This window comes from Micromys minutus (genome assembly GCF_963924665.1).
Source record: "Micromys minutus genome assembly, chromosome: 10".
NCBI classification, from domain to species: domain Eukaryota; kingdom Metazoa; phylum Chordata; class Mammalia; order Rodentia; family Muridae; genus Micromys; species Micromys minutus.
The window spans coordinates 2,912,414-2,938,001 of NC_137979.1; the positions used below are offsets into that span (position 1 = coordinate 2,912,414).

Here is a 25,588-nt window from a genome sequence, read left to right on the forward strand (position 1 = left end):
GCACAGCATGCGTACCATGGGGCATGAATGTCCGTAAAGTTCTGGTCTCTCTGGAACGGGAATTGTAGGCAGTTGAAAACTGCCATGTGGATGCTGGGAACTAAACCCAGGTACTAAGCAAGGGACCTTAATTGCTGAGCCATCTCTCCAGTCCTCCAATCCACTGGCCTTCTGTGGCACCAGGCAAGCCTTGTACTTTCCTAAGACCAATCTTCTCATAGCTTTGCCACAATAATTTTCCTATCAGATCTCTCCACTCAGCACGCCATTTCCCCAGTGCACTATGAGCCCCTTTATAAACTGGTTGACCCAGAAGCCTTCATCTTGTGAGGTTTGCCTTTTTAAAAACTTTTTGTTCAACATCTTGACCTCATATGATGATCTACTTTGTTTTTCCATGACAGGGGTTCTCCGTGTAGCCCCAGCCGACCTAGAACTCACTCTGTATACCAGACTGGCCTTGATCTCAAGAGATCTGCCTGTCTCTGCCTCCCAGGGAGTGTTGGGATTAAAGGTGTCACAACCACAGCCTGGCACCATCTATTTCTTGACCAGTTAAATGTTATATGCATTTTGGGGGGGAATATTGAATCTGTTCATGTTACTGCCTTTAGTTCTAGCCTTTTATACAACAAAGGTCTTTTTTTTCTTTGCTATAACAAACTGTCATTCGTGCAGATTTTTGTGACACACCCGGTTTTCCCTATTCTTGATGTGGCACTCTGCACATTTCCTATTAGAACCGATTCTAACTTTCCCACACTTGAAAATGTAAAGGGGACAATGCAACCATACACAGGGACTACTGAGCTATACTAGAGTGTTCCTTGACATCTACACAGACTACAGATGTTTGCCTATAATATAGGTAAGCAACATGGCAGTTCCCTTCCTCACACAATGCAGTGGCGATGAGGTCAGAGGCAGATGGCCCAGCAGTTCGGAGCACTTGCTCCTCTTTCAGATTTGAGTTTGTTTGAATCCCAGCAGCTGTGACAGGAAGCACTCACATAAACATGCACAACTTTTTATATCAAGAAATATTTTTTAGGGACTAGAGAGATGACTCAGTAGTTTAGAGTCATCTCTAAGCTGGCTGTTCTTCCAGAGGCCCTGAGTTCAATTCCCAGCCAACCACATGGTGGCTCACAACCATCTGTAATGGGATCTGCTGCCCTCTTCTGGTGCGTCTGATGACAGCCACACAGTAGCGAGCCATATACATAAAATAAAGAAATAAAATCTTTAAAAGTAAAAACAACTTTATAGTCAAGCTTCATAAATAACAAAAGCTATTTCACGGTGCTCTGCTGTAGAGCCCTGTTTTAAGTCACTAAAAGCGTGGGCAGCTGAGGCACAGAGGTGATTGCTTTCATCTGTTACTCCGCATGTTTTCTTTAGTCTCTCGCCCCACCCCCTTTCTCTGTGCCCGCATGTGCCAGGAACAGTTCCTGCTCACCACCTTTCAAGTGAACCATGCTGAAGCTGGTCACTAATTAGTCTCACTGTTCTTATCTCTCCTCAGTGCTGTTTCCAGATTCTTTTCTAAAAGTATGATTCAAGGATTAAAGGGGCACCAGGAAGTCAAATGCAGCTAAATTCTGTGTTTAAGGAGATAGCCAGATTAAAGATATTAAATGGAATGAAAGGAGTGTTGACCTCCGGGGCAAGAGCACATCCAACTAAGCTTCCATCTTGTAAAAGGGAGTTAGAGGAATTTTAAGTTCAGGTAGGTATGGTGGTCCACGGCTCCCCATTCAAATCCTCAAGTGGCTCTTTACGCCACTCATAAAACAAAGTTTAAACTTCCCATGTGGCTCAGGTGTACTCCACGAGCTTGTACCACATCATATGCCCAATTCACCCAACAGTCATAGACAGTCCATAAAGGCTTTTATACAAACTCTTGTATTCCTCTGGGAAATGAGTTCTCCATCCTTTATCTTTCAACTGAGCATAAAACTGCAATTCAAAATGACTGTTCATCAATGCAACAACAACAAAAATGGCTTACCCCATATTCATCAAGATGTACCAACACCCCAAGAGCTCTCCTAACTCCTGGTCATTGAGTCTGGGCACTTTGCTAGCAGGTTGGAGACAGTATTTACTGAAGTCTGCCTTAGGTCATAGTCAACAAGGAAAGTTTGTCCTGACAGGTCCAAGGTAAATTTAACGACTATGGGGTATTATAGTGATTTAAATGTACATTTCAAAAAAAACAAGAACACTGACATCTTGTTCCCATGAAAAGTGTTAAATGTGTTCGAGTCTGCAGAAAGGAATAAACGTACTATTATTATCCAGCAGTCTCCTCATTTCCCAGGTAAAGACAGAGTTGCAGGTTACACTTGTCCCGAAAACTTAGAAATTTACTTACAAAGAGGCCCTAAAATCCACCAAACATTCTAGTATGCGCTGGCTTTTACAACGTATTTTCTTCTCATATATATTAGATTAGAAAGTCTCGGTAAAGCCAGGAGAGGTAGAGAATGTTTAACCCCAGTACTTGGGAGGGGAGGCAGATCACAGGATCTCTTAAATCTCTGTAGTATCTGTTTGCAACAGTATATCAAATCAATTTCAACTCAAAATGGGGATTTTTTTAATACACATTAACACTGCTACCTAAAAACTGAAAATGTTATACTAAATATATTTCCAGCTCATAATTTAAATAACTATTCCCTCAAAAAACCACTAGTTGGAATTTACAAACTATTCTTAACTTTTATCCTCACTTGCTTTTAGCAAATTTCAGACTCGGGTTTATATGGTGTGTGTTTATTCATCCATTTACCTAACATCATTCCCTCTACATTTTCTAAAACATGGTTTTCCAGCGTGCATACAGGGCCCATCAAAGTAGTCTTTCCTCCCTCCCCTTTTTAAGAAGGATGACTGGAAGCCACAATCCTCCTGCCTCAGCCTCCTGAATATGGAAATAATTATCATAGCCTCAACATAATATTTGCTACTGTCTTTATAAAACATCAATGCCCTTCCATATGAGCCTATACGGTAACAACAAAAACCCAATGTAAAAGGCCCACCTTTGAGCTTTGGCAAAGATGAGTGTTACAGAATGAACACAGCTAAGGAGGAAAGGTGCCCACACCAGTCCCATGCCCGTCCCCACGCAGCCCTGCCCCTGTCCCCCGCAAGGGTGAACTGTAACTGTCCCAGAAGACTCTGAGCTGTAAATGCACGGTCTTCTGATTAATTCGTTTGCAATTTTGGAAGCCTCTGTGCTAGAGCTGTACAAACTACACTTTTAAAATATTTGAAACAGATATTGAATTTATTGGTTGGCTATGAGTAGGAAAATACATCGGTAAGGAAAAGAGACCCTGTATATAAATATAATACTAGCTAGTTACAATTTGACCAAGAAGGTTCCACTGAAAAGAACAGTAAAAGCCCTTGTTACCACCAGTCTATATGGTGTAAATTCAGTTTCTCATCACCCTTATCAAAGAGCTGCCTAGGCAGATGTGACATTCTTGAGCTTAGTGCAGAAAGTGTGCTGGGTTCTGTTACATGAATGGTAAACAAGAGTTAGTCCAGTGCATTACACGATAGAATGTACTGTGAATAAAGACTACTCTATTTCAGACACTACATCAACATACCAGTTTTTAAAGTTTATGTAACCAAAAGGAACAATGCGAACATCTTAGAAATACTGCTTGTGGTTGGAGGACACCTGCTCATGTTCTCTAAGTTATCTGCAACGCCTGTACTGGATATTATGGTTGACCCATCGGAAGACAAACTCCTGTAATCAACTGTCTTGCCTGGGTTGGCTTTGGCCTGTGACATGACCACCAAGCACCAGCATCTTGATGGACATGAGTTCTGAGTTTAAACAGTGAAAAGGTAGAACTCTAAACCGAGAGTGTTGTTATTGGGAAATGGAGTCTTAGAGGTTTCAAAGATTTACAAGTGCATTCTACCCAATTTAATTATGTCTTTAGGTTTCAAAGTGCTGACATGAAATAAATGTTCCTGGTTGACACCAAATCCAAGTACAAACAAAAACAAAATTTTTGGAGATGCCTGTGTTCTGGAATTATTAAAGCTGCATCAACAATTTACTTCTAGAACTTCAGTTTATACTATGCCATAAATTAATTTCAATGAACATTATTTAGATTCTCAAAGCATAAATAATTACCACCAATACTGTAAACCGTACTTAGTAAGATTCACAAAGACTTGAGCGCCTCCAATCTCCTCTTTAGAAAGGGAAACATATTCCACACAATCTGTAAACCACTCCTAAGATGTATTTATCAGCAAGAACACTGAAATTACATTATAGCAAAACATTACATATATTTATTACAGAATTTTTCAAAAATAATCTACATTATGAAAACAGACTAGTTTTATGCATTTTAAGAAGTATAGGTTCTTGGAAATTATTTTGGACACAAAGCATTTAAAACATAAAACCTTGCTTAACAAAGTATCAGTCTATTTTGGTGTGAACATTTATTCTCAATAGATTCAAAATATTTTTCTTTTGAAGATTATACTTGTAAATCTACACTCTGTTCAACTTATCACTATCTAAACAAGGTGAAGATGTTCAAACTGACCCACAGAATGCAGTATGCCCGAAAGAGGCAAAACAAGTACTTCCAAGACATAACAGGCAATTATATCTTACTATGCTGCCCCCAAATCCAAATCTATTGTAGACAGTAACAAATACAGATGAAGTGTTTGTGTAAAGCTCAAACCTTTAGCATCTAACAAGTGCACTCTAGTTCCAGCATCCATGAAAGGAATACATCTTCACTGACAAATGCAACAATGAGTAAGTGCTCCTCCCCCTCCTCACACCACACCTCTGGACCTGCGCTCCTCCTAGCTGGTCCAGGAAAAGTGGATTCCTCAGTCCCATCAGTTTGACCGGCTCCAGGTCACCTTCACTGGAAATTGTCATGATGCACACTACCAACACAGTGTTTAAGAAAATCGAGTCAACACATCTTATATTCACACTTTACAAGAAAGAGACAGAGACGGGGAGAAGGGAAGACAAGACAAAAAGCCATTAGAAGTCATGCACTGGCTCTACACCAACCTTGTCGATTACAAACTGGATGTGTTTGGTGCCAGCACAACTTAAAGAATCTACAACAAACAAACTCAACATTACAATTAAGATTAAACAAACAAAACAAAAAACCTTAAAGGAAAAACAAGGTCTGAGACAGATTCAAGATCAAGACCTTTTAGAGAATTTCTTAAGAAGAAAAAAAATTCATTTATTTAAACAGTATGTAATTTTATTTCCTCTTAAAAACAGCATAAGCAATTAAATGTCTTCTCATAAAATTTTGAGTCATCCAAAATGGCTCAGTCTCTGTATAAAACTGTTAACACTCAACAGTTCACTTTAGTGCCACACGGCGTCCTTCTGCTCCACTGCCTGCAGTTGAAACAAAAGCAGCCAGACAAGTTCCCTCTGAGTTTATTTGATTTTGAGAGAACTAACGGCTGAGGACAGAACATATACAAGTTAACTGTGTAAAGTTAAAGGTGACTTCAATCTCTGATCTACTAATGGCACTGTGGGCAAAATAAGGGCACAGTGTAACGTTTACCTTGGTTGACACACTAAAATTCCTGTCACTTTAAAAATGATCCAAACAATTGTCCTAGGGAAACTGTTTTGAAAATGCATCTAATTTATACTGCTTCATAAACAGAAAATTACTCTTCTTAAAAAAGGGGATGATTTTTTAAAACACTAAGAGAATAAGGATACACATGATAGTGGCACTCTGGGGCAAGGACACCGAGAAGCAGTGCAGGGTCTGTGAGCAAAGCCCCAGGACCATGAACATGTTCCAGAATGTGCTATCCAGCGCTTTACAACGAGGAAAAGCCACAGCTCATACAAAAGCATTTCCATAAAATTCTCACAAATGTTAGTTTTCTTAAAAATATAAAAGATGCACAGATTTTCTCTGCATGCACAGGCAGTGCTGGGTGAGAACTAATTTAGGCAGGCACAGAGGAGACAGAACAGAAAATGTCTCAGAAAGGACTTAGAAGCTGTACCTAAGCAGCTGTAATTTTTTAACATAAAAAGTAAAAGATTAAAAATACCAGAACGTACACACGTCAACTATCAGATTCAGCACATTAAATGCCTACACGTCAGCTTGTCCGTCCCGGTAGAAAGTTTCCATAGAAATTCAGGAATTCAGACATAAGTTGCCTCTGGTCCAAGAAAATATCCCAAGGTCTAAGCAAACTTACATTTAAAGAGTAATGTTCTCAATTTAAAAATAAAGTAGTATAAAAGGGCCAACAAAACCCTAACAGTGCAAATCACTGCAGAGAAAGTCTGATGCAACTTCGTTACCAGCCGGCCTTCAGAACACAGGACACAGGTTAAAAAAATTAGCCTTAGTTTACAATACAACTGTTTTCAATTTTGCTTTTTTTTTTTTAGTACAAAACTTCATAAATCAGGTCTTCTGTGGATCATATACAATCATAAAGGCTAAATTCAAATTCTACATTTTACAAACAAGTCTGAAAACAGAGGGAGTAAAGTCTGGAAGAACGGTGTCAGGTGTTACTACTGGCCTCAGAAACAGTGCTGTGGATTTCTGTGCAAACAGCACGCTGCTCACACATCTTCCTATTTCAAGGCATGACAATACACATTGGAGAGAAGAAACAGGAAAATTACTTGTAACAAATTAAAAGATCGGTGTAAACACACCAGTCCCTGTCTAGCAGTATATAAAGTACACTGGGCTCAGAATTTGTCTGTTGCTAGCACCTGGCTTTCATACTATATCCTTTATCAAATAACCAGACTGGAAATTCAAATGATCACTGAGAAAAATCCCCAGTGGCCATACCTCACTCCCCTATGTTCAGATTTTCACGAGTTAACAAGTAAATCTGAGGTCCTCTGAAAATACACGACTACCTCCTGCCAGGAAGGTGAATGCCATTAACTTGGGGCAGGAAAGGCAGTAAGAGCTCCAATTGTGCAAAAAGTGAGAAGTGGTCGGAGGGAATAAGTGGATGTGGGCAGCCGCTGATATTATTCTCAACTAGCCAATGGTGGTCCAGAGGTCCCAGGATGGCTAAAGTATTCAGCTGAGGTTTAGAATAGAAGATGTAGTCAATTATACCCTGAAAAACAACAATAAAAATGGTAAGCCCCACTCAAGAAAATACCAAATGTTTTCAAGATATAGCTTTAGATGTCATATTTGGTAAACAAGAGCAATTTGCTAGCTTGAAGAAACAATGTATAAGCAACCTACACAGGAAAAACAGAAAACAACCCCTCGAAAAGTCAAATTCTGCAAAACCAACTAGTCCTGGCTGGATAAGCTCTGTCCTAATGGCCTACAAGCACCTATATTCTTCTTACCATCTGGCTAAATCCTTACCGAGTATCAAACCCTCCTAAGTCCTGCAGTCACCACTTAATAAACTCTAACACTGTGCTCTTCCCTTGCTAATGCACACCCTAAAGTCTGTATTGTATTAACTCCCTCCCCCAAAGTCCAGATGTTAAAGGCTTGGTGCCCCAGGTAGTGCTACTGAGAGATGCCAAAAACCTTCAGGGAGATCTTTAGGTCACTAGAAACACACCCTTGAGTAGGATTATGGGACCCCAATTCTCCTCTTCCTTTTCCCTGGTTTTTTCCTCCTGGTAACTGAGCTGAGCAATCTGCTTTGTCACATGCTCTCAATGATATTCTTTCACAATATGGAGGCCCACAGCTAGAGCTCAACTTGATTATGTACAAAAGCCTTCAAAACTGAGACAAAATAAACCTTTAAAAAGTAACCCTCACAAGCATTCTGTTACAGTTACAGGAAGTTATCCAATTCAAGGTTTGCTTTTCAAAGCTAAGTGCTGCACACATGTAATGGCCTCACTCAGGAAGATAAGAGGAGTTAAGAATGTGAGGCAAATGTGAGCTACGCAATGTGACAAGATGCCTTTTCCACTGAATCGGAGCTGCACAGAAATGACCTGCCAGTTTGGGGGCTCTCCTCCACTAACTGCACCCTCCTTTCTCGCGTGATCCTGGTTAAGGACACTAAAGCATACAAGTGTTTCCTTCCTATCTCATTACAAATAAAGAAAACAGTAATTTCTTCTCTACTTTGGTTACCACCCTTGAATTTCCATTAACCAACCTGTAGAAAAATGTCCATGCTGCAAGCTATTAACTGTGTAATACAGTATACAACATACTTTAGAGACCAAGACTAGGGACAAGCTTATGAACACTTGCCTTTTAGACATTAAGACCCAGGATTCAATTCCCTGTAACACACACACACACACACACACACACACACACTTTAGCTTAGCTTTCAAAGGTGTTTCAGTTCAAGTATGACAGAAGAATGCTTCACTTCACCTGGCAGCAAAGTATATACTATAGTATCTGGCTTTTAGTGACTGGTATTTAATAAATAAATGTCACAAGGGCAAAAAATAACCAAGGACTGCTTTACTGTCACATTTCACCTGACTCTTCACTCTGGAAACCATTCTGCTGGGTTATCTAGAAAGACTATCACCAATCCTGTGCTTGTCTATGGGACAATGAATATTGCTGCTGGTAAGTTAAGGCTGCCCGGTTCCAGTCAGAGCACACACACTGGTATGTAAGATTAAGAACTTACAAAGATGCTGGCTGGTGAGGGTTGAAAGCTTACCTTGAAGTCAAACGTATAATTGGTGTAAGGCATCAGGCCATTCTCATAGGCACTCTTTAACTTGAAACCATGAGTGATCCTTCCATTGCTCATCCCATTCTTCCCATTGCAGCTGAAGTTGGTGAGACTCTCATTGTACCTCAGCTCCTTAAAGTCTTTATGGTTTGTTTCTACCCCACCAGTGCTCAAATACTCGACAACGCCTAAACAGACAGAAACGCACTTAGATTTGTCAGGTATACTACACAGAAAACAAAATTCTTAATTTGTCACGATTTGCCCAAATTCATCCTTATGAAATTTGAACACCCAAATATTTTACATTTTAGTTTAAAACCATCAGACAAACAGATGTCTCCCCAAATCCTTCCATTGTTAACTAAAGCAGATAGCTAGAAAATCCCTGCTTAACTTCAGACTTAATAGAGAACATCACAATCAAAATGGTAGGCAGTTTCCTCACGCCCTCAATCACCCACAGGGAAACAACCTGTTTTTGGGTTTTATGTGTCATCTTAGCATCCCACCAACTGTGGAACAGTGTCATCAAGTTAAGAGAGCAACTTCATCGTTTTCTTAAATTCTTAATCATAAAGTAGGCTCTACAAATATATTTTAACTTTTATTAAAGCACCTAGCATGAGTGGACATTTCCCCACAATGCTATTAAACATTCCCAGCCCTGTTCTCTCCAAAACTTTGCAACTAGAGGGTTGAGCAGCAAATGAAGCTGTGAAGAGTCCTCATCTCCTCGGTGGCAAGGGTCCCGTTGATGACTTGGGGCTAAAGGACTAGAGATCTCAGGCACCTTTGGTTGCCCCTGAAAACAAATTTTAAGTTCCTTCCTCGTGGCCCTATCTGTTTGTCACAGTAATAATGTATTAACCGTCTAGTCACACACACCGTTTGATGAGAATGTGCACAAAGAACTGGAGCACAGGAGACTGCCTAGTTTGCTACTAAAAGGGATCTGGTTTGTTCTCTGTGCTATCCATAGGGTGTATTTAATAAGATCATGCTTTTGGAGTCCTACTTTATGACAAAAATCAAGGGTCTTGCTCTCCTGTTTCATCATACAAAGCAAAAAGATATGTTGGTATCTTTATCTGTATGATAAAAGGTCTTAATTTCTATCTAACATGTACTTTGTACTTTTTATTAAAGTCATCAGAAGAAACAAAATTTGGAATTCTGTAACATATTGTTGGTCAAATATAACTGTGGTCATAGTTTACCACAGGCTAGAATTCCAAAGAAGTTATTGTACTGGCTGGTTGTGTGTGTCAATTTGACACAAGCTGGAGTTATCACAAAGAAAAAGGAGCCTCCCTTGAGGAAATGCCTCCATGAGAACCAGCTGTAAGGCATTTTTCTTAATTAGTGATCAAGTAGCGACAGCCCCTTGTGGGTAGTGCTATTACTGGGCTGGTAGACCTGGGTTCTATAAGAAAGCAGGCTGAGCAAGCCAGGGGAAGCAAGCCAGTAAGTAACATCCCTCCATGGCCTCTGCATCAGCTCCAGCTTCCTGACCTGCTTGGGTTCCAGTCCTGACTTCCTTTGTGAAGAACAGCAGTGTGGAAATGTAAGCTGGATAAACCCTTTCCTCCCAACTTGCTTCTTGGTTATGATGTTTGTGTAGGAATACAAACCCTGACTAAGACAGTTATCTTAAAAGCCTTTAAAGAATCTGAATTATAAATGTCTCGGGGAAACTAGAAAAACAAAACAGGTACTTAACAAGCTATTTCAAGTCATCAACCTGCAGCTGGTGGTATGGTGACATGTGTCCTGGTTATACCTACTCAGAAAGGCTTCTTGAGTCTAAAATCCAGCCTCAAATTAAATAAATAAATAAATAAATAAATAAATAAATAAAATTAAAAAAGGTGGAGTGAGGAATCAGGGGAGATCACAGAGAGAATGAGAACACCTATCATCACTTCCATAGACTTCTATAATACTATCTCAAAATGGTCTCTTCCCCTTTGCCATCTTATGAAGAAAACCTATAAAACCTGTACACAGCTGCTACTACAAAATGAAATTTTAGACTTAATTTATCAAAAAAACCTACATTACAGGGCGAATGAGATGTCTCAGCAGGTAAAGGTGCTCATCCCAAAAGCCTGATAACCCGAGTTCTGCCTTCAGAACCTATGTAGTGGTACAGGGGGAGGATCAGCTGCATTAAGTTGTTCTTTGATCCTTATGAAAACCCTGACATGCACATGCATTTGTGCAAGGACATGCACATGGAATACATTTAAAAAATTGTAAATCAAAAAGTAGCTATTCCATATAAAATATTACATTTCTCACCAGAGTCTGGCAAAGAATTCAGATCTGCACATAAAACAAGCGGAATAGTTCCACATTCTCCCAATACACTGGATTTGAGGCTCCGAGAGGCTTTATCAATAATATTCTTCACTTCTGAGAGGAACATCATAGTCTGTACCAACTTCACGTCTGAATATTCAGGGTCCCAATGCATGTGAGCATTAGCCACAAGAATAAGTTGTTTTTCTGTTCCCAGATGTGGTTTTCCAGCTATATTCGATAAAAATAAAACAGACAAAAATCTGCTTATTGATATACAGCTTCTTACAGCATCTGAAAACAACTGAAATTTCAGAGAATCTAATATATCTAGTGATTTCCTACCCACTCACTGAATCTGATATACAACGAAGCTACAAACTGAATTTCTACATCTATTTGATTCAATCAGCACTAAAGCTTACCTAGACAGACAGCCCATGTCAGCTAATTTCAGACCTACCAAATCAAGTCTCTCGTATCAAATCTAAATCCTCTTAGATATGTACTTTTTAGCACTTATTAATTCTCTGGCCTTTTTATTTCCTCAGAACTGGAAAGTGAGCACAGATCTTGTGCATGCTCTGCAAGTACCAGCACTGGAACATGGTACTCAGTCACAAGATCCTGCCTTTACATTAAATGCCCCACATTCCACAACAAAGAATGGAAAAGAATTCAGATCTGCACATAACACAGTGAATAGTTCCACATTCTCCCAATACACTGGATTTGAGGCTCCGAGAGGCTTTATCAATAATATTCTTCAGTTCTGAGAGGAACATCAGAGTCTGTACCAACTTCATTGATGGAAGTTTCAGGTCTCAGCATCTGTCATTATATACAGTTCTTTAACTTTTAAAAATCCTTTTAAAAAGTAGTCAACCTTCCCCAAACTCTAAGTTAGTGAGGAAGGCTGGCTTATAGAAAGTTAGCTTTACCAATCACTCCTGCTGACAAGATGGAGTTCTGACCCCTGAGCGGTTGTTTCAATCACTACCTCAGTGTCTTAAAACATCTTTTTTCCTTTATGCCTTTCCAGGGTTGTAAATTTTGGAGGTCCTTAGCTTTGTGACAGAGAAAACAATGTACGATACTGGTTCGGGTGCTGTACCAGACTATTAAGCAGTCACTGAGACTTCTGTTTTGAAGGTGTCAATGGAACTATGAAATCTGGGAAGATGGGAAGCCACCACTCACATGACATTTCAATCAGTTCCTTCCGAAGTTCTAGCAGCACCGCTACTCCAATGTTGTCCTTTGTCATGACTCTGTTCAACATGGCTTCAGAGCCTTCTGAATTCGCCATTGCTAGCTGGTTAAATTCAACTGTATGTTTCTGAACCAGAGTAAACCTGAAGCAAAGCATAGACATGGGACTGGAAATCAGCACATGGCTCTGAGAGAAGCCTTTCTCCACAATTGTATAGCCAGATACAAAGTTACTTGAGTCATCTAGTGGGAAATCCTCCACAGTACCAAGTTCCACGAATTCACTAAGGTCACCTTCAGTCTAACTTTGGCTTGTCTTTGTGTTCCTGAGGTTGAACTCAGGGTGCGTATTGGGCAAATTTTCTAACAAAGGTGTATCCCCAGACCCAAAACGCTGATGTTTATTCCTAGATCTTAGGGTTGCTTTCAGATAAGACCTGAAAATACTTTTACAACTTGGTACAGTGTAGTTGGTCATCTTTACCATCATTGCTGATTACTTTATCTCATAATTTCTGAACAGTTATCTTCCAAAGCATAGTTTTCTGAGAGGGAAGGTTACTTGCAATATATTTCAATTAGCAGCAAAATTAAATCCGTAGTAAACCACCAAAAGAAACAGCGGTATTTTCAATATGCCCCCAAAACAAGTTATTTCTAACAAAAGACTCTTTAATTTTAAACAGTCATATTTTCTTTAATATAGCACCTCATCCTTGGGCCCAATCTGTAGACACCGAGGACACTGTCCCAGCTTTAACAGAAGTCAAACAGGCTTACTTTTCAGTCTTAAAGAATATTGCACAGCCATCCACATGCTTCCTCTCTTGTTCGGACATAGTCCTAGCTCGAGACTTAGGGCTGAAGAATCCATTATAGCCACGTTCTTTCAGTTCTACCAGAAAAAAACTGTAATACTGCTCTGTTTCAACTTCCTGAAAAATTATAACCAGCAAAGTTATTTCAAAGATAAAGATCTGCCCTATACATTAACCCCATATGTATAGCCTAAAATAGTATTTTTCAACAGACGAAGTTAAAGATTAAAGAACATCTTCAAAATGTCCAGCCCCCAATCAGACTTTATTGTACCAGTTGCCAATGCTAGCTCTTTATAGTTTAGAAGTAAAATAGAAGACATGGGGCTGGGGGGATGGCTCAGCAGTTTAGAGCACTGACTGCTCTCTTCCAGAGGTCCTGGGTGGCTCGCAACCATCTGTAATGGGATCTGATGCCCTCTTCTGGTGTGTGTAAAGACAGCGACAGTGTACTCATGCATAAAATAAAAATAAGTTTTTTTAAAAAATGAAAGGCGTGTACAGCTACGCATACATATTTATGCCTTAGAACTGATGGAACAAGGACCATGTTGCAGTTGTCACAGACGGTAATTCTAGACCCTGAAAAAACTGACAGGAACTATATTATTGTAAGATTTGGGCTAAAAAGTCTAGGTTACTGTTTAGACAGTCCAATCTTTTTCCACCTCACCATAACTTTTCTGGTAACAGTACTGGTAAAGTAAGAATATATCCAAACAATGGCACAATTTCAGCAACTTTGCCACCCAATTCAAATGCAGTACAAAGGAACACTGGGAAAAGGAATAAAGTCACTACCAGTGTTTAAGACTTAAGTGAACCCATTTGCTGTGTATGACAGCACAGAAGGCTGCACAGCCAGACAGCTGACTCTTCTCAGAACCCACTCTCACTCTCAGACGCAGAAAAGGTCAGGATTTTAAGAGCTGCAGAAGCTAACGTTTCAGACATATCTGCTGAATGTCTGAATTACATTATCCAACTGTAACTGCTTCTCGTTCTGTCCTGGTCTGGAGGGTCACGGAACTTAGAGTCTTCTGCATGACTCACCTGAAGACTTATAATATCAGCATTGCAGCTCAAAATTTCTTGAATAATGGCCTTTTTCCTGTAGTCCCAATTTAGTGCCCATGATGGACAGTAGCCGTATAACTGCCGGGTCGCATATTTGTCACAAAGAACATTGTAGCACATGACAGAAAACAAGGCTGTAGGAGAGATAACTTATTCACACACGTGGCAGAAAAAAACAACCATAATTATTTCAGTAATAGTCCTCACTATGTTAAATCAGACTTATCTACTCAACCTACAGTCAATGAAAAGCTATTACTCAAGAAAAATAAATGATGGGAAGACAGAGAGACGAACCAATTAGGATACAATGTGCTTTTATCTGCAGAACCTAAAAGTCAGGACAAACCAAGTCTCCTTATTTCTTCTGTCACTAACTGTAAACGCACAGCATGGAAACTTGACAAGCAGTGTCCTTAACAGGTTGCCCAATTTTCTCTTTCCTATAGGCCAACTACGAACTAGACAGTCTGTTTGGCTTCAGAACACTAAAATTAAATGAATATGTAACAAAGCAAATCACAGAGATTACTTCTGGCTTCCTGGGGCACGTAAAAAGTCTTTCATTATAATAATTTACAAAACAGCACTGTCTCAGACACACAGACTAAGAAATGCTAAGAAAAACGTGTCTTGGCTACAGGAGGAATGGCAATGGTAGACTGGGCTGACACAGGACTGCAACAAAAGCCCAAACAAGATGACTTATGAAGCAAAATAATGCAAAGCACCATGAAACAAGGCAGTGTGTGTTAATGCAGAAGAGCAGGCATTGATCGTCAGCCAAGTCCTGTTAACATACTCTGAGAATTCAACTATTCTCATAAAATTTAGGTTAAAAATAGATAAAAGGCCATTAGTTCCATTTTTTTTCTCAAGTAAAAAAAGCTTCTATTTTTCCTGATATTAAGTACCTTTAGAACACATTAGCATATGAAAAACTCCAATGTGGGAAGATGTTATTCAGTGAATCTGACTGACACAAAGGTCAAGGGGGCTAAAGCCTTCTCTTGTAGGAGCTGACCTGGACAGGCACTATGCTTAACTGTGTCCCTGACTTCAACCCCATTTCTCCGTATTGCACGTCTCCCAGTTTTGACAATCAGAATTGTTAAAGTGGTACATGTCTGCAGGGGTAGTTCTGATGCTCCAGAATGAATGCTGAGGTCTTGTTCCCAAATTGGTTCTTGCTAGATGCCAATGGCTGGACAGAAGAGGTAGGACTTCTGGTTTCCCCACAGGCAGGCTAGCAGATGCAGGAGGAGAAAAGGGACTTGACATGCTTTGGAAGGAGAAAGAGTCACCAGCCATGTGAGACCTCGGGTGGAGTGGCCATTGGCTAGGTCATTCCCCAACTAGGCCTGGGTAGCAGGCGGGAGACTAGAAACTACTAAGCTGAGGGCAGATTTAGGGCGCTGAGCAAGGAGTAGGTAACTGAGCAACTAGGTTGAGGGCAGAATTAGAGGAGTTGGGCTGAGAGTGAAGATAAGGGCACTATAGCTGTGGGGGGCTTAGAGTGCCTGGTCAGTGAACTAAAAAGCACAGTAAAAGTGTGTGTGTCTTTCACCAGCAGATCTAGGGGTGCCTCCTGGGCGGACACACATGCATCTAGCCAGGAACATGGAGCAGTGTAGCAACAACTACATGCTACACGTGTCCCCAAAGATAAATGCCTCCTAGTTAAGAACCAATGCATTACAGAATTAAATCTTTATCATTATTTCCCAAACCAAATCAACTTATAATACTACCTTAAATACTGCTTATGATCTGAAGCACCGTGGACAATACTTTTAGGTTTATCAAGACCTGATTAAAAAAATTAATATTAAAAAACAGGGCTACCAACCTGTTGGTCTTGTTCTGTCGGGTTCTTGTAACATGATCCAAGATCTTGGAGGTGGTTGTTCTGTTGAAACTGGGTATATATGTATATAAAAAATAATAATAATTAGGTGATATCCTTACATTATTTCCTAAGAGTAAGTCTAAACAAACAGCCACTTACTTCTTTTTGCAGTACCTGACAAATTATCGAGCAAGTAGTTCAGTAGCCTTCTTGTTCCATCTGGCTCCAGACAGAGGTTCAATATATCCTGGGTAAGTGGATTTCCTGGTAAGAATTTAAGTAGGTAAATTAAGATAATAAAGTGTTTCAAACTTAAAAATTGTAGCCTAACACAACAAAAATTATTACAACAATGTTACATTATAGTTCCTAATAACTTACCAAATAAAAATGACACTTTTGAAAATTTTATATAAAAATAAAATTGCACTTTTAAAAAATGATGTATTTATTTTTGTTTTATGTGTATGGGTGTTTTCCCTGCATTTCTATCTGGGCATCATGTTCATGCCTGGTACCTTTGGAGGCCAGGAAAGGGGAACTGGGTTTCCTGGGACTAGAGTTACAGTCAAGTGTGAGCTGCCAAGTGGGTGCTGAGACTTGAACCTGGGTCCTCTAAAAGAGTAGTCACTGTGCTTAACCACTGAGCCATGTCTCCAGACTCAAATTTTGCACTGTACACAAAAGTTCATAAAAAGATTAATAGATAAATATTAATGAAAAAGTACTTTGTATCAATTCTGAACTGGAAGAATACACGAGGCTCTCTCTGCCTCACAATGAATTTCAACACTTACAAAGTTGACGACTGCTAAAAATTATTACATATACAGTGTATTTATTTATTTACTTATTGAACAGTCTTCATAATATATCAAATGAACTTATAGGAATATTACCTGACACTATAACTATCTTTCAGAAATATGAATGTAACTCATAGAGACTTTACCCAGAAGTCTTTGCTTTAGGAGACAGCTATCTGTCCACACCTGCCCAGACTGGTGAAAAACCAATCACTTTACAAAACATGCCCATGTCTTGAAACACTTTAAAAATCTGACTCTGACTCCTTCTGGGATAATCCATTTTATAATGGTTCCTACTGCATTTCTCCTTCCCCACTTCTAATACTAATTAAGTACCCATAAATCAACTTTCTTTTTAAAAAAGAAACCCTCGAAAGCATAATTTTTAGTACCAGGACCAAATCAAAATTTTCTATTTACTGGGGAAATTTTCTTTATTTTATGGGAACTGTACTCTGATTTGAACCTAAGCAAAAAGCTGTTTACAACATAATGAGAAAGCATAGGATAAGGTAGCACCAAGACAGAAGCAAGGACAACAGACAGGCCAGGAGCCGAAAGAACACAAAGACTGACTTCAGCTGCCGGGTTGAAGAGTGACGGGAACCTACAGCCCAGGCGAAACAATAGGTAAAGCTCAGGACAACGCTGCCCGCCCAAGCATCTCATAGCTTTTCCGAAACTGTAAGAAAACAATGAAATCCTACCTTTCAGGCTTAAAGTCTGCAACTGAAACAGTTTTCCCAGCTCAAAAGGTAGAACTCGTAACTGGTTGTAATTTAAATGGAGCTCCCTATTGATATAAAAATTCCAGGAAATCAGAAGACATGTTAATCATTTCTAGGAAAAACTGTACATCATACTCCAGTACCTAGCCTTGACTTCGCTCAAACTCTTAAGTTCAAAATAAAGGACAAACTGCCACAGACCACACTTTTGGTAAAATACGGGGGGGGGGGGGGGGGGGGGGGAATTAGTATAAAAGAAGATACAAAACAAAGTATGATATAAGCTTCAATTTTTAAAAGTTAGGGCTGAAGAGATGGCTCAGTGGTTTAGAGCACTGGCTGCTTTTCCGGTGGTCCTGAGTTCAAATCCCAGCAACCACATGGTGGCTCAGAACCATCTGTAATGGGATCTGATGCTCTTGGGGTGTCTGAAGACAGCTACAATGTACTCATATACACAAAGTAAATAAACAGATTTTTAAAAAATTTAAAAGTTATTAAATTCATGAATACCTCATTATAAGCAGCCTCAGAAATTATTTTACATGAAATAAAAATGAGAAAAAAAGAAAGCACCTCCAACTCCACTGCCTGATGGTTGGTAGATGCGATGTGACCAGCTGCTGTGCGTCTCTGCACCGTGTCTTTCCCGCCATGACGGGCCGCACCGCCCCAACCCATGAATCTAATGAGGAAGTTTTCCCTTTCAGTCTCGTCAAGTATTTGGTTACAGCAACAAGAAAGGTCAGGAACATGAAGTTACCACGAGGTCCATGAATGAACTCAACAGCAGCTGCTGTTCTCCAAATTTACACAACTTTTCAGTTTTAAAGTAAAAGTTATATAAACAAGAGATTCTTTTAATGTTTCTTAAAACCACATTATAAAAATCACGGGAATCTTTAAGGAAAAAAGTCAACTGGGATACTGTTGCTCTCCTGTCTTAGGTTTTACTAATGAAAGTTTAGATGAGAAGAATGATGTTTAATATCCTTGTTTCTCGATACAAATCCTACTTATTTCTGAAAAACACTGAACAAGAAAACCCAAGTTCTGAGTAACTGGTTCCTATATATTTCTAAATATATTAGATAGGAAAAAAAAAAGGTCTGTCCACCAGCTTGTTTCTGAGGATTAAAAAGTCACAGTAAGTCTAGCAGTAGTGGCACATGCCTTTAGTACTGGCACTCAGGAGGCAGAGGCAGGAGAATCTCTGAGTTCGAGGCCAGCCTGGTCTACAAAGAAAAACCTCAACAAAAAAAAAAAAAAAAAAAAAAAAAAAAAGGCAAAAAATTTATAGTAAATACTCAATAACTGAGCCAAGGAAAGCGTTAAACAGCTAGACTGAGACTGATAAAAACAAAGAAATTTCTGCAAGGTTTATTCCTTATATTCAAAGGTAGCAGAAAATCCATGGAAACCACCATGCTCTGAGCAGGTATGCTGGATTTCAATTTATGTAGATCGTCTTCAAACAAAACCTTCAAAGGTTTTTCTTTTTTCTTGTGTGCTTTTTTAAAAAGAATTTATTTATTTTATATGTATGAGCATACTGCAGCTGTCTTCAGACACCCCAGAAGAGAGCAGCAGATCTTATTATATAAATGATTCTGAGCCACCATGTGGTTGCTGGGAATTGAACCCAGGACCTCTGGAAGAGCAGTCACTGCTCTAAACCACTGAGCCATCTCTCCAGCCCCTCACAGGTTTAAAAAGAAAAAGAACCCAGCAATCACCATCTGCTGAATCTTAAACCTGGACCAGGTAAGTTGATTTTTACTCACCACTGCCAACATCCCTAACTTCTGGCTAAGAAGCCTGTCCAAGATCACATAATTTACATATGGCAAAGTAAATTTCCCAAAGGAACTACATCACTATAAATTCTACCCATAAGACTACAGGCTTCCAAGCACAGTAACTAATTCTGGCTTATTCATGCCAAGGCTTTCCTACTGTGGGCAACAGGCTTCAAGGACCCATGTGAGTAATATGTTTGTGTGGCACCACAGATAAGAACATTAAATAAAACAGTGCCTTAAATTTGCTTATCAATACACTGTTTAAAATTTTTGGTTCAAAAATAAAATACATAACACAGTAATAAAAATCTAAGCAATGGATCTACCTAATTTTTATTATTGGATATTCATTTTTTTATAAAAAAATCTTTGAATAAAACTCATTTCCTCAAATATAAAACAGCTTCATTTCCTAACTATATACACGTGGCCTTTTGTTTCAGAGGGACCTAAAGGTCCAATACTGAGTCTGCACACCTGAGTGATACCATGTTTCCGAGTTCTGCCGGTAAACTCTGGATTTGATTATGGGACAGGTCCAGATATACCAGATTGTGAAGCTTGGCAATGTCTGAAGGAATACAGGACAGGGAATTGTCACTCAGATGCAAAGCTGTCAAGTGAGTTAGTGACCACAAAGATGAGCTTAAGCTTCTTACTTTTCCTGCAAGAGAGAGAGAGAGAGAGAGAGAGATTGAGGTTATATATAGTCATTGCTCAAATTGGTTCCATGTAGTAAATAAAAGTCAGGTGTTTTAATTAGGTATTTAAAAATTACTATTTTAAAGGTTTGAGAAGACTTAACAAGATTTTTATCCATTCTAGAACAATTCACAATACACTAAATGATTAACTCTAATTAGCAGAATGAAGCTAAACTTCAAACTTTTAAAGCAAAGTGTCAATACTTGAAACATTTTCATTTTAAAAGCACACTAGAAAGAATATTCTTTAAATGACCTCAGATATGATAAACAAAAATGAGTAATCTACATCAATGATAAATCTAGAATTTGGATACTATGAAAGAGCTGCCATTATGTAACACAAAATTAAATCATGTCTGAAAACTGTTCATCATATACACAAGAAATTAAAAAGTTTACTTTTTTAAAAAAGGAAGCTAGATTAGTTATTACTCAAGTGATAACAGCATCATATAAGACAACAAAATCTATGTCATGTTGGTGCCTTCAAGGCAGCAAAGCCTGGTGTAGTGGTACAAACCTTTCTTTTCATTCTAGCACTGGGGACTCAAAAGCAGGCTGGTTTCTGGGAGTTCCAGGCAAGCCTGATCTACACAGTGAGATCTTGTCTCAAAAAAAAAATCCTCCTCCCCAAAATAAGAAAACAACAACAAAACAACAATAAAAGAAAACCTTTTTTATTGTATTACTGTAAAAGTGAAAATATCTTCCCAGAAAGAAACATTTTGGACACCTAGCCAAGCAACAGAGACAGTACTCAGTGACTAAAAACAAACAAAACCAGAAAAACAGCCTTCTTTCACACAGTATTAAATCTGTACCCAGGCATTTCTTGATTAAGAGGTTAATAGTTTCTACAATCCATACAAACTTTCTCCACAATTTCCTCAATGGTCAGGCCTAATTGAGAGAATGAAACACAAGATGCAGTGGAAATATATCCACCTTTGAGAACTATTATAGTCTAATGGTTGGAAATACAACCCTGAAACTTACTAGAATTCTAGTCAAGACAGGGTAAGAAAGCCTGAATTTGTTATCCTATGGAAGACAATAACCAGGGTAACAAAGTTACCCAGGAGGAATAGGAAACAAACATGGTGGTCTCTACAGTTTTCTCAATTTACTTTCTGGGCAGTGTTTGCAAAACAAACAGGGCAGGGGCAATCCCGGTTAGATCTAGTAAGCTCCTGAGCTCTGGAAACAAGCGTACTAACACTGTGGTGGTTGGATTTCAAGAACAGTACAGAGACAAATGAACTGTGAATATGAAGGTTTCTCTTAACCACTGAATGTGAAAAACTGCCCAAGCCAGAGGAGGAAACACCCAAATGGCCAAGGCCACACTGTTCCCAAATGCTGATGGGAGGGGGGGGGATCCTTTTAACTCAGAAGGCATAGGGTCAGAAGTCAACTCCAGACTAATAACTGCTCTGATCATACCTAGAAAGCTTAAGATCAAACCTCAAAAGAGTAATTTCACTGTACCCCTGTAACAATGCCCAAGGTTAGTTGGAGGAATCCTCAAGTATCATCCAAAGAAAAGCCTCAGCCTCTGGCAGCAATCAGCAGGAAAGCAAAAATTCATAAAGGGATAATTAATCATAAGAAAAGTAACAACTATATTGAGATAGAAATGACAGCCCAAACACCAAAACTGAACTTGTAGAATTTTGCATTTATATCAAGATTCAGAATGGGGGTGGGGGGTAGAACAGCCAAGATGAGATTAACGGTATATTAGACACTGAAGAAAATTCCTGGATTTGAAGACAGGACAAGGAAAAACTAAACAACAAAAAAAAGAAAACATTGGGGGCGGGGGGAAGTATGGCACATCGGTAATGTCTGGGACAACTTTAGCAGTGGAAGCATATGTAACTGGAGACTCCAAACAGGGATTCGGGAGACAGAAAAAAAATTAATAATAGAAAGGTACAACTGAATAACTGTATACAAAGCAATGAAGACCAGGTGCTGCCAAGCAGTTAAAAAAGCACTGGCTGCTCTTCCAGAGGACCAGAGTTAAATTCCCAGCAAACATAACGCAGCTCAGAACCATCAAGAGCTCCAGTTCCAGAAAACTGGATGCCCTTTTCTGGCCTCCTTGAACACAGGAAGTCTTGGGGCACACAGACATACACACAAGTACAACACCACATACAAAAAATATTAAATGTTTAAAAAAGACGCTGGGCCCTTATTTCACACTATATAAAAAACTAAAAAGCACAAGCAAAAACAATTGAATTGTACTTCATTAAAATTAAAATCTTTTGAACTAGGCAGGCAGTGGGAGCATGTGCCTTTAATTCTAGAACTCAGGAGGCAGAGAGGCAGAGGCAGGAGGATCTCTTATGAATTCAAAGCCAGCCTGGTTTACAGAGAGTTCTTAGATAGCCAGGGCTACATAAGGAAGGAAACCTGTCTAGGAAGAAAAATATCTTTTGCACTTTAAAGGACAACCTTAAAAAAGAGAAACCCACAGAAAAGGAGAATATTTGGCAAATCATAAATTTGCAAAGTCATTTACATTTTTAAAACTCAAAGAGGCTGGGGGAGTCTGCTCAGTGGGTAAAGCACTTAGCAGGCAAGTATGAGCGCCTGAATTTCAATTCCCAGAACTTCCATTAAAAACCAGACTGTGAGTCTCTATAATCTCAAAGCTCTCAGGGAAAGAGGCAGACACAAGAGAACCCCTCAAAGCTCTCAGAAACAGATGTGGCAGAGAAACAAAGAGGCCCTAACTTAAACCAGGTGAATGTTGAGTACCAGCACACAAGGTTGTCTTCTGACTTCCACATAAGCATGGTGACACCTGTGTATATTCACACCAGCACATCATTTACAAAATAAATAAGGAAAAGATCTGAGTACAGCTGCAACAGGCTTGTTTATAGCACTTAGGAGGCAGCTTGGGCTAGACAGTAATTTCCAGGTTACTCCGCGCTGGATAGTGAGATCCCATCCAATAACCACGTGAAAAGATACATATCCATACAGGAAATGTAGCCCCTCAAACAATGATGAACTAGTTCAAACACACCTGGATCAATGCAATCAGAAAGTCTTAGTAAACAGAGAAACTCAAACCTAACATGTTGCTAGGGGAACTGTAAAATGGCTCAGACAATCAAATAACAGTTCCTTTAAAAGTTCAATGTAGTGTTAATATGATAGGCAGTTAACTCTTAGGTATATAGATATCAGAAATCAATATTTGTCCAGATAAAAGATTATAGAAGGTTTCAATAATTAAAACTGGTTGGGCAGAGGCAGGCAGATCTCTTATGAGTTAGAGGCCAACCAGCTCTATAGAGGGAATCCAGGACAGCCAGGGCTACACAGAAACCCTGTCTCAAAAAACTTAAAGAACAAAAAACCCTCAAAATTGGAAATAATCTAGATGTCTATGACTCTATGAATGAATAAAATATGGTATGTTCATTACCAGAGAATATTACATGCAAAATAGGTATGGCTAGATAGAACAAGGATCAACTTCGAAAATACTTGCTCGGGGAAAGAGCTGACGATGAGAGATCACACAGCACACAAATCCCCTTACTGAAATGTCCAAACAGTAAACCCACCAAGAAGGATGAGAAGTAGCTGTTGGAAAGGATGCTGAGGAGAAATGGAAAAAGAAAAAACAAGAATGCTAATACGTAGAGTTCCTTTTAGGAACTAATGGAAAGGTTTTCAAACTGAGATAAACATCACAGAAATCTGTACACAAAGTTGATGTCTAAATTGTATTCCAACCTGTCTTAAGAAAAAGAGAAAGGGAGAAGAAAAATGTTCCTTATGCAAAGAAAACTATAAATACAGTGTGATGGCTCGTCTTGACTGTCAATTTGATGGAATTCAGGATCATCAAGTTGAATAAGTCTCTGAAGGATTATCTATATTAGGTGAGCCGAGGTGGGAAGTGGGTGGTACCATTCTATGTTTGGAATCTCAGATTGGATAAAAAGAAACAATGGGGCAACAATGGGGCATCACAGCCCTCTGCTTTCTGCCTGTAGAAGCAGTGTGCCTAACAGTGTCCCTTCTCCCGACACTATATGCCCTCTATCATGATGGACTGTTTCTTGGAACTGAGAGCCAGAACAATCCTTCCTGTAGGTTGCCTTTGTCAGGTAATATGGCACAGAAATGAAAAATATAACACACCCACAAACACAAAAAGCTCAGTAAACCTAAACAGAGGAATAGGACTAGCAGGAAGGGGACATTGGGAAGAAGGGAAGGGAAAATATGAATAAAAATGTCTTCATGAAGCCAATCACTCTGGACAATAAACATATACCACTGATGATAAATGAAGGCTAATTGTCATTTCTCTAACCAGACAAATTACTTTTAAAAACAACAAAAAGAAAATCCCATTAAAAAAACTTTATGAAGGTACCCAGGAATCAAATGGCTTAAAAAGTACTCTTACCAACTTCACTATATTCCAGCCCCACTGATTCTTTTAATGCATTTTTTAATTTGATTTCCTAGAAATTTGATAAGGATTTTTATATACATGAGCTCTATTCCAAAATAATTATAACAGCTACTTTGATCTAGAAATTAAAGGCTTATTGAATATTGCCCAAAAAATAAAATCAATGTAAAGTAATTTTAATAGACTAAAAAGTCCTATACTATCCAACAGATGCAAATTTGAGCAGTATTTTAACAAAGTATCCACTGTGGATTCTTTAAAAATTCAGCAAATTAAGAACTTGACCTTAGGACTGGAGAGATAGCTCAGCAGTTAAGAGCACTGACTGCTCTTCTAAAGGTCCAGAGTTCAATTCCCAGCATCCACATGGTGGCTCACAACCATCTTTAATGGGCATCCGATGCCCTCTTCTGGTGTGTCTGAGGACAGCGACAGTGTACCCATACACATAAAATAAATAAATCTTAAAAACAAAGAACTTGACCTTGAAAAGAGCCTATAAAAATCCTAGTGGTAAAGGGATACTAGGGTCCTCCAAAATTCAGGGACAAGGCAAGGTGTCTTCTCTTATTACTCCCACTTAACACGGTGGAGCCTTAGCCAGGACATTGAGAAGGGGAATAAGTATTTTGGTAGGCAGAAATAAAACTGTCCCATCCACCAATGGCATAATCATGTATGTAACAATTTTACTGAATAAACAAAAATGTCACTATTTTGCAAAGTTGTAAGATACAAGATCACCACATAAAAAAGCACTGTACTTCTCCTGAACACCAACAATAAGCAATTAGAAATTGAAAGAATTTACATTATCTGAATTATGAAAGCTAATGGTAAACCCCACCCAAAAAAAAAAAACACCATAACTTATCTACAGCACAGTAACTGTAAAAAGCTGAGAAATGAATGTCCTAAGAATACCTATGTGAAGATATGTGAATCCTACAGCAACTGTAAAATTATCACTAAAGAGAGTGAAACATAACAAAGCTGGAGGGCCAGTACTAGCCGGCCTCAGGATCTATTGCACACACACTAAGGTGTGGGTGCACCTCCTAAAGCTCTATGTTGGAAACTCAATCTT

At 39.0% G+C, this 25,588-nt stretch overlaps 1 protein-coding gene across 2 annotated transcripts in view; it reads right to left on the reverse strand.

Moving 5' to 3' along the window:
• Positions 1–3,311: 3,311 nt before the first annotated feature.
• Positions 3,312–25,588, reverse strand: part of CNOT6 (CCR4-NOT transcription complex subunit 6) — a 38,437-nt gene continuing 16,160 nt past the window's right edge. The window contains exons 3-12 of one of the 2 annotated variants that reach the window (XM_080922539.1): positions 19,816–20,002; positions 17,516–17,601; positions 16,174–16,263; positions 16,000–16,068; positions 14,127–14,284; positions 13,036–13,190; positions 12,244–12,398; positions 11,044–11,274; positions 8,725–8,927; positions 3,312–7,173 (exon numbers count right to left, since the gene is read on the reverse strand). In XM_080922539.1, the coding sequence (XP_080778665.1) occupies positions 6,961–7,173; positions 8,725–8,927; positions 11,044–11,274; positions 12,244–12,398; positions 13,036–13,190; positions 14,127–14,284; positions 16,000–16,068; positions 16,174–16,263; positions 17,516–17,601; positions 19,816–20,002 (1,547 nt within the window). In that variant the 3' untranslated portion in view covers positions 3,312–6,960. Of the gene's footprint in view, positions 7,174–8,724; positions 8,928–11,043; positions 11,275–12,243; positions 12,399–13,035; positions 13,191–14,126; positions 14,285–15,999; positions 16,069–16,158; positions 16,264–17,515; positions 17,602–19,815; positions 20,003–25,588 lie in introns of both variants that reach the window. The other variant, XM_080922538.1, reaches the window with a different exon arrangement.